The sequence below is a fragment of the Lontra canadensis genome, unplaced genomic scaffold (assembly GCF_010015895.1).
Source record: "Lontra canadensis isolate GAN:19392208 unplaced genomic scaffold, GSC_riverotter_1.0 scaffold16, whole genome shotgun sequence".
In the NCBI taxonomy this organism is placed as follows: Eukaryota; Metazoa; Chordata; class Mammalia; order Carnivora; family Mustelidae; genus Lontra; species Lontra canadensis.
Genome location: NW_022631010.1, coordinates 4,225,538 through 4,238,530, shown reverse-complemented (window position 1 = coordinate 4,238,530; position 12,993 = coordinate 4,225,538). Strand labels below are relative to the sequence as shown.

The window sequence follows — 12,993 nt, the reverse complement described above, 5'->3', positions numbered from 1 at the left end:
CCCAGACGCCCCCAGACATGGTCTTAATGGTCATTTCACGGGAGTCAGTGTCACCCCATCTCCCTGGGCTTGTTGCGGGGGAAGCTTGTGCAGGAGGAGACAGAGGTCCAAGGAGGGACAGTCTTGGCGAGTGCCACAGAGTAAGTCAGCGGCAGAACTGGGACTTACTTAGGGATCTTGCCCCAGTTTAGTTCTCTTTCCTACCCAGTGTTGCCTCTTCTCCTTCGGGGGTAAAAGACTCTAGGGACTTAGCCTTGTGGGAGCTTGCTTCCACCAGACCCCAGTCCATTGGCCAAGGAGAGCTTTGCCTCCTGGATCTCCTGGGAGGGGTCCTTGAGAGAGGCTTTTTTGCCTCCTGTCCCTCCTGCCCTCTGCAGCCCTGGCGCAGCAGGTAGAGCAGCTGAATGCCAAGATTGAGAAGACCTACAAGGAAGTTAGCTTCCTGAGCACGTACATGGACCATGAGTATCCTGTCAAGTCGGTCCAGATCGCCAGCCTTGTGCGTCAACTGCAGCAGATAAAGGACAACCAGCAGGTAGGGGAGCCCCTGGCCCCGCCCTGCCAGACCACACTGGAGGCAGGGCCGTGGCCCACACCTTCCCGCTGGCCCCCAGGATGAGCTGGATGACCTTGGTGAGATGCGCAGAATGGTCCTGCAGTCTTTGTCTAATCAGATTCAGAAGAAGAAGAAAAAGCTTCTGCAAGCTCTGGTGGTGGTGAGTGGCCAGCCATGGCGGTGGCTGTGTAGGTCCTGCCTCAGCCCTGCTTCCTTTCCCGTCCTCTGCCTCCAGGCTCCCTGCATTCGCCCCCACCCCCAACTGGAATCTACCAGGTCCTGCTGCCCCGGAAGAGGCACCTTGGGGCCTGACCTCCTCTCCCTCCACAGAAAAGCCAGCAGCCCCATCAGGAAGCTCTTCTGCAGAAGACCCGGGACAACCAGGACATGCTGAAGTACATGGACAAGTTCCGAGAAGTGAGTGGGCACGGAAGGGGACGACCCCTCTGTGAGGGAGCAGAAGGGTGGGTGGGCCCCAGGACTTCTGCGAGTCAGGCTTGTCCTGATCTGGTGCTCAGGAGGCCTCTGGCTCTGGTGTCAGCCTCTCGCCCAGCTAGCACCATTGCTGTCCCTTGTCATTCCTCTGACAAGGAGGTTAGTGCAGGCCCAGGCCTTGCCTCACTAACCAGCATCACCGGCGATGACCCACTAGCAACATCACCAAGCATCCTGTGCTCACCCATCATTTTACTGTCATAACCCCCTCCTATCTTCACCACTTAATTCTCGCCACTGACCATCACTCATTAGCCATGTTAATGAACTTCACCATCACTGCCCCTCATCTGCTGTCAGCATGAGTGGTCTTCATTGTATCTGCCAGCCCCCATTCGTTCTCATCACTGGGTACTGCCCCCCTCCCCCACCTTTGCCACCTATCTCCATGCTCCATGACCTCGGCGCCACATTCAGGACCATCAAACATTGGCCCTTACTTGCGAGCAGCCCTCCGGAGTCCAGGAGGCCCCTGTGGCCCAGCGTGCAATTTTCCTAGATGGCCTTCCTCCTCATTTGGGTGGCCCCGTTCTTCCTTCTGTTGGGGGACGTCGGGCTCCTCACTCTCCCCTGCTGTGCTTCTCCCCTCAGTTTATCAACCAGTTTGAGGAGGAAATACCCATACTGAAGGCCGAAGTGGAGCAGCTCCAGGTGCAGGTCCAGGAGCCCCGAGAGATCGTATTTGCAGATGTTCTGCTTCGGAGACCCAAGTACGGGATCTTTTTTTTGCAGCTGCTGCTTAAACCCACCATGCTGGGCCCTTGAAGAGGCTCTCTGTCCCCAGGAAAGGCAGTCTGGTGGAGAAGGCAGACCCCTGCGATAGAGGGTGCAGGGTGACCCGGATCTCCTTGGCTCTGCTGCTAACCACACAGATGTGACCTTTCCCGTCTCTGGGCCTTCGTGTCCCATTTGTACGCAGGAAGCTGGGTTACATAAGCTTTGTGGACTCTTCAGGTTCTCAGATTCCATGTTTCCTCCAAGTGGGTGTACCCCTAAGCTCCCAGGGTGTTCAGGAAGGTGGAGTTGAGTAGGGTGTTTGGCTCCAGGGAAGACAGGCCACTCCGTGAGGAGAGAAGGATGTCCTCTCCACCTGGCAGACTCCCGGGCCCCAGAGGAAGAACTTCCTTCCTTCCAAAGCCAGTTCTCCACCCACCTTTCTTGGGTCAGGCCCTTTGTGGCAGAGCCTGGGGATCCCATGAGGCCAGGCCTCATGTGGTTGTTCACAGGACCTGGGGCACCTTGTACAGAGCCCTCAGGTCGACGATTGAACTCAGAAGACTGATACCGGCTACAGATGGAAATTTCGGCATTGTCAGCATAAAGATGCTTTTTCTCTTTTGCCATTATTTTGGGAAATTTCAAATACGCAGACAGTAGAGAGAATGTTCTGGTGAACACTCAGTTGCCCGTGTAGATTAGGAGTTGTTCTATTTTTGTCATATGGGTTCATCTTCATTCCTTTGCTTTTTCTCATGAAATACTGTCAATTGCAGACATCCTGACATTTCTTGCCTGAATAGCTAGCTCAGTGTGGGTCAGGAGAGTATGGAAGCCATGAGAATGGATGAGAGAATTGGGACGAGGTTGGGGGCAGGATGTAATTGTCTGGCCCCCTAAATGTGCTGGTCCCTGTGATGGAGGCTATTCTCACTCCTTGTATGGAAAGAAGGACGCCTGTCAGTGACGGAGCTTAGTCCACCTGCCAAAGATCGAGGTTGGAATTATTCCCCCCGTTTGAGCAATGAGGAAACTGAGGCTGCTCTGGGCTTGGGCGCATAGTGAGTACTTGTCACATACATGCCAACCGAAGGAGTGGGGCTCTGGGGGAGGTCGGAAGCTCAAGATTACACACAGCCAGGTGTCCAAGCCGGCCATTCTGACCACAAAGAGAGTGCTGGGCATGAGAGGCCGCGCATTTCAGAGCCTGCTCCCTCTTGACCCCAGACCTCTGGAGGGGAACATTCATTATGCCAGACCCACTCCTCTTTTATTTTTGGTGTGTGCACACATCTCCACGTGCACACGTGGGCTGCACAGTCACTGGTGTTTTGGGATGGGGCTCCCCAACTGAGTACCAGTGTTCCGAAGAGCTGGGTGCCCCCGAGGGTGTGCTCTCCCACTCTTCAACTCTGGCGCCCCTGCCTGACCTCCCGTACCCTCTTTGTTCTTCCCTACCAGGTGCACCCCAGACATGGACGTCATCCTCAACATCCCCGTGGAAGAGCTACTGCCCTTCTAGATGCTGGGTCCAGGGGCCAGCCTTTCCTCCCTGCTCTTTTTTCTATACCTGGAGCCTTGACTTATCTTCTTCTCTGAGCACATGCCCACTTTCAGAGCCTGGTCTCCTCTTCCTCCCTTCCTTCCTTCCCCGCCTCCCTTTCTCTCTCTTTTCCTTCCTTTTTTTTTTTTTTTTTTTTTCCCATTCTTCCTTTCTTCCTTCCTCCCTCCCCGTCTCCCTCCACCTTTCCTCTTTTCTTTCTGGTTGGCGCTGCTGCTTGGGCCAGGTGGGTACTCCCTGTCAAGTCTGCCATTCCTTTTTACCAATAAAGCTGGATTTGCATTTGCTCTTTTGCTTGGAGATTTCCAGCTAGGCCTTGAGTAGATGTGGTAGGAATGGACTATGGTCTTAAGATAAGGGGTGGTTAGGGTGCCTGAGTGGCTCAGTCGCTTAAGCATCTATCGTTGGCTTGGGTCATGTTCCCAGGGTCCTGGGATTGAGTCTCTGCATCGGGCTTTCTGCTTAGTGGGCAGCCTGCTTCTCCCTCTGCCTCTCTCTGTGTGTGTCTCTCATGAATAAATAAAATCTTAAAAAAAAAAAAGATAAGGGGTGGCTAACTGCGCTGATTGTGTCTGGGGCACAGGACTTCTTGAGAAGAGCCGAGTGAGCCCCTCTCTGAACTGGCTCTGGGCTGCGCTGTCCCTGGTGCGATGGAAGCCTAGCTTCCCTACTAATTTGTGCTCAGACCTGTTGAGGCCAGTGCCAGGGCAGAGGGGAGACTCCCCAAGTTGGTGCCCCTGGGAACTTGCCGGGTTTTCCTCGCTGATGGCCATCTCTCTTCTGGTCCAGCTGTCTGTCTGTCCAGTGCCTGCACCCCAGCCGTGCGTGGACGTGAACACACGCTCGTACTCAGGTGGAGTTAGGCGCAGCCCCCCACTCTGTGCTGACTTGGAGCTGTGCTGCCTGGCCCCCCCTTCAAGCAAGGACAGCTGCTGCAGTCCCTGGGAGTGCCGTGGGAATGTGTCCTTCGGCAGTCAGACCCTTCAGGGTTTGCCTCGGCTGCAGAGAGCCCCCTCACCCAAGATCAGTCCCCTCCCACGTCCAGTGACTGCTCCGTGTGCAAATGCCAACGGCTAAGCCATCCTGGCCTCACCTGGGATGACTCTGAAGACCTCTTCTGGCTCCAGCATTCCCTGTCGGGTCGGCTGAAGCTGTCCCTGGGCCTGCATGGCTGCTCATTTCTTCCTCTGCCGAGTCCTGCCTGTTTCTCCCTCCCTGGATTCCCAGGGACTCAGTAATTGACACTCTGTGCTTTGCACTCGGCCTCAGAGCCGCTTCCCCAGGGACCCAGGCTCCTGCAAGGCCTCAGACTCTCTGACTGCTCACCCATCCACCTGGCGTCTGGAGAGACTCACAGGTTACAGGACACCTGACCAAATTGCCCTACACAAAAAAGGGCTCAGGGAAATCAGTGTTCTAGGTGAGGCACGGGTCTCTCCAGAAATCAAGTGACAGCACCAAGGACCCGGTTTCTGTTTCTTTACTTTGTTCCAAGGTGTTCTCTTCCCGAGGCTGGGCCTCCTGTGGTCGTGGTGTGTTTCCCAGCCTCTCCTGGGGGGTTGTACCTCCTGGTTTGGGTACTGCTGGAAAGAGGGTCTCTGTCCCAGAATTTTCAGCCCAAGTCTTCATATTCAGTGTGACGGGCCTGGCTTACATCTCCTGGCCACCTTGAACTAGTCCAGGCACTGGAGAGCGCCTCCTAGTTTGGTCTACGTCACATGCAATACCCTGGGAGCAGGGTCAGGGTGGCTGGGGTGAAGCACGTGACCTAGGTTAAGCCAGTAGGCACCTTTAGAGCCGAATGGATTGCGAAACAGAAATGGACAATTTTTTTTAAACTATTTTATTTATTTATTTGACAGAGATCACAAGTAGGCAGAGAGGCAGGTAGAGAGAGGGGCGGAAGTAGGCTCCCCGCGGAGCAGAGAGCCCGATGCGGGGCTCGATCCCAGGACCCTGGGATCATGACCTGAGCCGAAGGCAGAGGCTTTAACCCACTGAGCCACCCAGGTGCCCCTAAAAAAATTATTATTTTGTTTAGAGAGGGAGGGGCAGGGGGCAGAAGGAGAGGGAGAGAGAGAATCTTAAGCAGGGTCCCTGCCCAGCATGGAGCCTGATGTGGGGCTCCATCTCACGACCCTGAGATCCTGACCTGAGCTGAAATCAAGAGTCGGATGCTTAACTGACAGGGTCACTCAGGTGCCCCTAAAGATTTTATTTTTAAGTAATTTTCACACCCAGCATGGCGCTCGAATCTGTAGCCCTGAGATCAAGAGTCACATTGATGGAGCCAGCCAGCACCCCAGAAATGAACAGTTTTGAACATAATAGGAGCAAACACTTAGCTAGCACTTAGGACCCTATGCTTTTCTTATAGTCAGTCAGTCCTCACAAGGTCAACCCTCTGAGGTAGGGATCATAAGCATTTCCATCTTACAGATGAACCCAGTCCGTGAAGCGGCAAAGTGATCTTCCGAAGTCACCAGGCATAAGGTAGTTTACTTTTTTTTTTTTAAGTTTTTATTTATTTATTTGACAGAGAGATAGAGCAAGCACAATCAGGGGGAGCGGGAGGAGAAGCAAGCTCTCTGCGGAGCAGGAAGCCAGCCCCATGCAGGGCTTGATCCCAGGACCCTGAGATTATGACCTGAGCTGAAGGTAGCTGCTTAACCGATTGAGCCACCCAGGTGCCCCGAGGTAGTTTACTCTTAAGCACTGTACTGTCAGGAGCTCAGCTGAGCTGGAGAGCTGAGCCGCCAGGGGCCAGAGCAGCCAGTTAAGACAATTCAAAACTAAAGTGACTGGCCTTTCATTGCTTACTTCGCGCGAAGAAGAGGCTAAACTAGAGAAAGTGCCATGGTCCATTCCATGTTCCCTATGGAATGGGACCCATGGTCAGGGGGATGAGTCCCTGGGGCTGGTCTCACTGCTGGGGGAGCCCCGAACAAAAGTCTTCTGCAGTTTTGTGAATCTGGGGACCCCCGTGGGGGGTTGGGTGGGTAAGGGAGAATGGGCAGGACTGGGAGAAGGAAAGTGTCTGCAGGGTTCCCCCTCCCCCTGCCAGGCAGGTCTTGGCAGAGGCTCTGGAGGAGGGCACTGGGGGCTGAGTCCTTGGCTGCCCCCCTACTCTGAGACTACCAGGCACTGACCGGGCACCCAGGCTGGGTCACGGAGTGTAGTTTCCTGGGAGGACTGCCAGGGAAAGCCTTCATCACGGCCTATGGTTAGACCTAAAAAATCACATAGGTTTTTAGCCAGGAGCTTGACACCTTATAGCGATGGAACAAATGAATTCTGGCAAGGAAAACCAAGCAAGAAAGCCTGAACAAACAGATTCCCTGACATCACATGCAGCCCTCAGGCTTCCAGGTGTGACAGAGAGTAGCCCACACGTGTGCACGCTGTACACGGATCTCCCCCACTTACCAGGGCTGCACGTGGGTCGGTCCTCGTGTGCACAGGGATGCTTCCATGCACGTGCATGTGCAGACACACACTGGATTGGCCTAATTCATAGAAGGAGGACCCTTGTTACATGACTTCTTAGGAATTCTATGTCCTGGTCAGCTTTCTCTCCAGTCATACTGCTGCATGAGAAACAACGGCAAAACTCGGTGGATGGCAGCAAGAACTCTTTTACTCCGTGTCTTCGGGTCAACTGTTACCTTTGGCTGGCGTTGGCTGGCTTGGTGGGGTGGCTCTGCTTCTGGCTGCAGGTCATCTGCGCTGGGTTTCAGACTGTGGGTTAGGCTTAGGGGTGCTCCTAGGCTCTGGGGTGACTTGGGTGTGCTTTTTCCAAGGAGGATCCCTGAAGCAAGTCTGGTCAAGTACTCAAGACCTCTGTGTGCACGCACACTAGCATCTCACTGGGCGAAGAGAGTCACAGGTCCAGGCTCTGCGGCCATTAGGCAGGAAAGTGGTCCCCCAGGAGGGTCAGGGGAATGCATATTTGCTGAGCAGTAACTCAGACCATCATGCTTCTCTGCCTGTAGAGCCAGGGCTTGAGCTCTGGCATTAATTTTCTCCCCCCCCTTTTTAAAAAAAAAGATTTTATTTATTATCATTTGAGAGAGACAGAGATAGTGAGAGAGAGTGCGAGCAAGGGGAGGGAGAAGCAGACTCCCCACTGAGCAAGGAGCCCAAAGCAGGACCCTGAGACCATGACCTGAGCCGAAGGCAAAGGCAACTTTGTTTGATGTTTGACCAACTGAGCCACCTAGGTGCCCCAACACAATTTTTTTTAATCATCCAGTTCTGTAGTTCAGAAGTCTGACACAAATCTCAAAAGGCTAAAATCAAGGTGTCAGCAGGGCTGTGTTCTAGAGTAGAGGCTCTAGAGGAAGCTTCTAGAATCAGCGTGTATTCCTTGGTGTGTGGCCGCTGCTCCACCCCCAGGACAAGTAATGGTAGGTCAAGTCCATCTCCTGTCACCGTGGCTTCCTCTTCTGCCCTCTTCTTCGGCTGTTAAAGGCTCTGGGACCTTGTATCCATCAGGATAATTCAGGGTGATCTTGTTCCAGGTCAGCTGATTAGCGACTTAATTTTAACTGCAATTGTAATTCCTTTTTGTCCTGTAGCATAACACACTAGGGGAGAGGATGTGAACATCTCTAGGGGGCTATTTTCTGCTTACCATAGTCTGCCTTCTGGACTCCAAAGATTCACATCCATCCCACATACAAAACATACTCACCTTGTCCCCCAGTCTCATCCTATGATAGCATCAACTCAAACCAAAAAATTCTTGTCTGAATCTCACCTGCTCAAAGGGCCCCTATCTCATCATCTGAACTAGGTAGAGGGAGGATCTGGGAATAGCTCATCGTGGGGCACAATTTCTTTCCACCTGTGGGTCTAAGAAACTCAATAAACAGGTTACCTGCTCCCAAAATAAAATGGTGGGGTGTACATAGGGTACCTAAATTTATAGGCTTTTCCATTCAAAAGGGAGAAAATGAAAGGAAAAAAGGAGTCCCTGGTCTCAAGCTATTTCCAGATTCCTTTGCTGTCTAGGTCTAGAATAATCCTCTGGGCTTGAGACTTTGCCTTCACTGTCATTTTCCCCTCTTTGATGTCAGATAGTACCTTTTTGTAGTTCCACCAACCTATTTCCTGCCTAGAGGCTTTCGGAGGTTGGTGTCCTGCTTTCATTTTTTGGTCTTCTTCCATCTCTGTCCCGTTCCTTCTCATCTGGCAGTGTTTCTGCTGACCTGACACCCCCAGTAAGCTTTTGGGACTCTGGTGCATGTCATAGGAATTCACTCCGTTCATTTCCATGTAGCTCCCCTAGAGACTCCTGTCCCTTGTGATTTGTGACTTCTGCTCCGCTGGCTAAGTGGATCTGTGAGTCACATGCTTCCTCTCTTCAAAGGGCCTTTAAAAATTGCGGTAAAATATATACAACATACAACTGACCATTGTAACCATTTTGAGTGCACGATTCCACGGCCATAAGTACACACACAATATTGTGTAAACATCACCACTGTCTATCTCCAGAACTTTTTTTTAATCTTCCTAAAGAGAAGCCCGTCCCCACTATTCCCTCTTCCCCATCCCGGGCCCCTGTCGCGTCTGTTTTCTTCTCTTTCTCCGTGAATTTGCCTGTTCTACGTTCTTCATATAGGTGAAACCATACAATAGTTCTTCTGTGTTCAGTTTATTGCACTTAGCACAGTGTTTTCAAGACTCCCTCATTTGCAGCATGGGCCAGAATTTCATTCCTTTTTAAGAAGTAATATTCCATTGTACGGATACATCATGTTTTATTTATCCATTCCTCTGTTCATAGACACCTGGGTTGTTTCCACCTTTTGGCTGGTGCGAATAATGCTGCTATGACCTTGGGTATACGAGTATCAGTTTGAGACCCTGTTTGAGTTCTTTTTGGTATATTCTACAAGTGGAATTGCTGGATTATATGGTAATTTTGTGTCTCACTTTTGAGGAACCACCAAATTTTTCCCCAGTGGCTGCACCACTTTACCTTTCCTCAAGCGATGTATAGGGCTCCAGTTTCCCATATTCTCATCAACACTTGTTATGTCCTTCCATTCTCCCTTGCTCCCTCCCTCCCTTCCTTCCTTCTTGCCCTGTCTTCCTTTCTTCTCCCTCCCTCCTTCCAACCTTTCTTCCTTTTTTAAAATAATAGCCATTCTAGGGACACCTGGGTGGCACAGTTGCTTAAGGGTCTGCCTTTGGCTCAGGTTATGATCTGAGGGTCCTGAGATCGAGTTCCACATCGGACTCCCTCTTAGCCGGTGTTGACCCTGGCGTGGGCATACCGAGTGTCGCCAGCAGATGGCGGCAAAGGGCCAGTAAAATTAATTAAGGGCGGGCTCTCGGGCTATGGATCCCCGGTTTGTAAATCGTTAATGACACTTTTTACTGTAGAGTTCAGAGTTGGAACCGATCATGCTCACCACTAGCGTCGTGAGTGGGACGACTGTGTTATGTGCCCAATGCTCCTGCCTGCTCCATGCGTCCTGCCTCATCCCTTTCCTTTCTTCTCCTGTCTCTTCTTCTAGTTCCACCAGCCTTCCTTCTATCCAGCAAACGAGTTCATTTCCAGCTCAGTCTTTGGCACTGGCTGGTCCCCTGGTCTGAATGCTCGTCTCCACGTCTTCAAGAGGCCAGCTTATCATGTGCTGGTAGTTCAAATTTCTTTTCTCAGAGAGATCTTGCCTGACCACAGTTTCTTTCCCATCACATCACTGCTTTACTTCATTGATAGCACCGATCACTGCTGGACATCACACATTCGTTTACTTCCTTTTATGTTTGTTCTTGGAGTTGGATAACCATAAGGTAAGCAGCACGAGGGCAAGCAATTTGTCCTTCTGGTTTATTGCTACCTCTCGTGTGGGGAGCAGTTCCTGGCACATAGTTGGTGCCAACAAATATTTATTAAATTACTGAATGGGAACTGGCTCTGCTGGTGTAAAGCCAGGTTTCCGCACTGACACTTGCGTCGTCATGGAAACGAAGCCCCCACCCGGGGAAAACGGTGCAGTGAGGAGGCAAAATGGAGTATCTGGTCGGCATTCTGCAGTATAAGACTCTCACCAGTCTTGAGCTTCTGATGACAGGACCAGGGTGTTTGGTCCTGCCCTCCCATTGAACCGGGGCAATGAGCAGAACATCTGGAACCTCCAAGTTGTCCCTCGTCTTCACAGAGGCTTGTCCCTGTGCCAAACACCGCAGAAGCTTTTTGTGCAGCTTTTGTACTGGTTGGGTTGAATCTGCCAGTGGTCTCTTCAGAATGCAGTAGCATTCATTTAAAAAAAAAAAAAAAAGGAAAGAAAAAAAGAAAGAAAACAGAAAACAGAATGCAGCAACACCTGGTGCCCAGCCCACCTGCCACCTGAGCGGGGTTCAATTATCTCCATCTCCTATGAAAGTGCATCATTGTAACTAGCTCTGCGTTGGCCCTTGTACTCAGGGAATTTCAGCAGAGCTCTGTCTTAGGCAAACTAGGATTTGCGTAGGGGTATTAATAGGGGAGATGATGCCAAGAAGGAAGGTCAACAGATGCAAGCTCTCACTGTTGAAGATGGTGGTGTGGTTATTACTAGTTGACATCTTAGGGCTGTGTGGATTTTTTTATTTTTTAGTAGAAGCACATAAAAAATATGGATTAAAAGTAAGTGTTTAAATAGCCACTTACATAGTTTAACGTAGATGTTCATAGTGATGGGTGGGGTCATTTTGAACAAGTCAGTGAGAGAATACCAGTATTACATCGACTGAACAATTTTCTCTTTTTAGATGTTTACAGTAAGAACAATTCTAAAGTAGAAACAAATCTGAACAGCACTCACAGTTGTGAACCATTTTGGAAGAACCGTAGGGTAACTCTGTCTGGGTGTACCTCAGTTTGTCTCTAGACTCATGTACCTAATGCTGGCTCTCAGCTTTAAGTTCAGTTATTTAAAGGGGCAAAAAAAACAAAAAAATGCTTTCAGGGACTCACTTAGACCCGTAGTCCAGAACACTGAAACACAGCCAGAAACTTCAGGATGGTTCTTGACTTGTGTCCCATCTCTAAGCTTCCGGGGATGCAGTATCTTCACAGTAAGGTTAAGGGTAGCTTGCTTTCTGCTTGTGACAGACCAGCAGGAGGCTACTCTACTTCCTGTGATAACAATTCCGAAATTTCCATTCAGGGAATCCACGCTGGCTCCTTTCTCAGTCCCTGCAGAAGCTGGCTCTGTTTCTAGATTTGGGGGTGAGACTTTTTATTTTTTAAGATTTTATTTATTAATTTGACAGAGAGAGAGAGATCACAAGTAGGCAGAGCAGCAGGCGGGGGTGTGGGGAGCAGGTTCCCCTCTGAACAAAGAGCCTGATGCGGGGCTTGATCCTAGGACCTTGAGGTCAATACCTGAGCTGAAGGCAGAGGCTTAGCCCACTGAGCCACTCCGGTGCCCCTTGGGGGTGAGATTCATGATCAGGACCAAGGCACTCAGAGTATTCTATCCACCCCAGCCACTGACTGATTTAGAGACGGGCACAGGACCCAAGTAAGGCCGATCAGGTCTGCTGAGGCTCAGGTCTTGGACCTCTATTTGTGTTGCTCTCTTTCCTACTGGGTTTCCTGCTGCAGTTGGTGGGTAATTGCAGCTGCTTGGAGCCGTCATGTACCCATAGCTTGCCAATGAGTCCAACAGAGCAGGAGGTGGATATTAGCACCAGAGAAGAAAGGAAAGTGGGTTCTAATGACATCATGTGATCCCTCGCCGACAGCCTGGATGATTGTGCCTGGTCTTTCAGTTGGGTGATCCAATAAATTACCTGAGGAGTGTTGACTGATATGTAGTTTAATTGCTCCTTTTTGTATTTAAGCCCAGATTTTACTTTGAAATACATCAAGAAAATAAGAGGACTGGTTAACGGCACTTTCTAAGGCTTGTCGTCTTAGGAAAAGGAAGATGCATAAGCTTAAGATAATCCTTATTTATCAAAATACATGAATGAGTTCTGGAAATATGGCTTTACAGTTTTTAAATTCTGTGATTAATTCAATCAATATTGCATGCCTAGGGGTTGCCTGGCTGGTTCAGTCATTAGGACGTGTGATTCTTGATCTCGGATCGTAAGTTTGAGCCCCACGTTGGGCGTGGAGCCTACTTAAAAAAATAGTACATGCCTACTCTGTGTCTGTGCTAAGTGTCCATTCTAGCAAGGTCAGGGAGCTCGGAAATGGGAAATAAATGCAGTTCCTAAATGTTTTTATTTGCTCAACTTGCATGCCTCACTTAGTGGAAATATCAGTACTGCCTTGAAGAAAGGAGCAATTCTCATCATCCAACAGCTTCAAGTTCAAATTATTCTGATGTTTGGTCACATCAGTAAAAATAATAACCTTATTTACCATGGGACCCAGGGCTGGTTTCCTGGGTGTGTGACCTATGCAGTCACATAGGGTCCCCATACTCAAAAGAACTCTTTGCTTGGTTAAATATTCTGCTGTAACTATCTTGAAATTCTTAATAATTTTAGGACAAGGGACCTCACATTTGGCCCCACAAATTAGGTATCTTGCACGGACTGCAGCCGACCAGATAGAGTCTCTTATTCCTGAAATCCCCCAATTTTTTTGATTTGCAGAAGCAGCTGACTACATTCTTCATCAGAATCATGCCACCAGCCTGAATTTCTACCA

The 12,993-nt window shown here is 50.3% G+C and overlaps 1 protein-coding gene across 3 annotated transcripts in view; it reads left to right on the top strand.

The window, feature by feature from the left end:
• Nucleotides 1-3,433, top strand: part of CUNH20orf96 (chromosome unknown C20orf96 homolog) — a 19,611-nt gene extending 16,178 nt beyond the window's left edge. The window contains exons 4-8 of one of the 3 annotated variants that reach the window (XM_032858969.1): nucleotides 378-535; nucleotides 615-716; nucleotides 887-973; nucleotides 1,643-1,761; nucleotides 3,230-3,343. In XM_032858969.1, coding sequence (XP_032714860.1) covers nucleotides 378-535; nucleotides 615-716; nucleotides 887-973; nucleotides 1,643-1,761; nucleotides 3,230-3,290 — 527 coding nt within the window. In that variant the 3' untranslated portion in view covers nucleotides 3,291-3,343. Of the gene's footprint in view, nucleotides 1-377; nucleotides 536-614; nucleotides 717-886; nucleotides 974-1,642; nucleotides 1,762-3,229 lie in introns of all 3 variants that reach the window. The other 2 variants (XM_032858967.1, XM_032858968.1) reach the window with 2 other exon arrangements.
• Nucleotides 3,434-12,993: the final 9,560 nt, after the last annotated feature.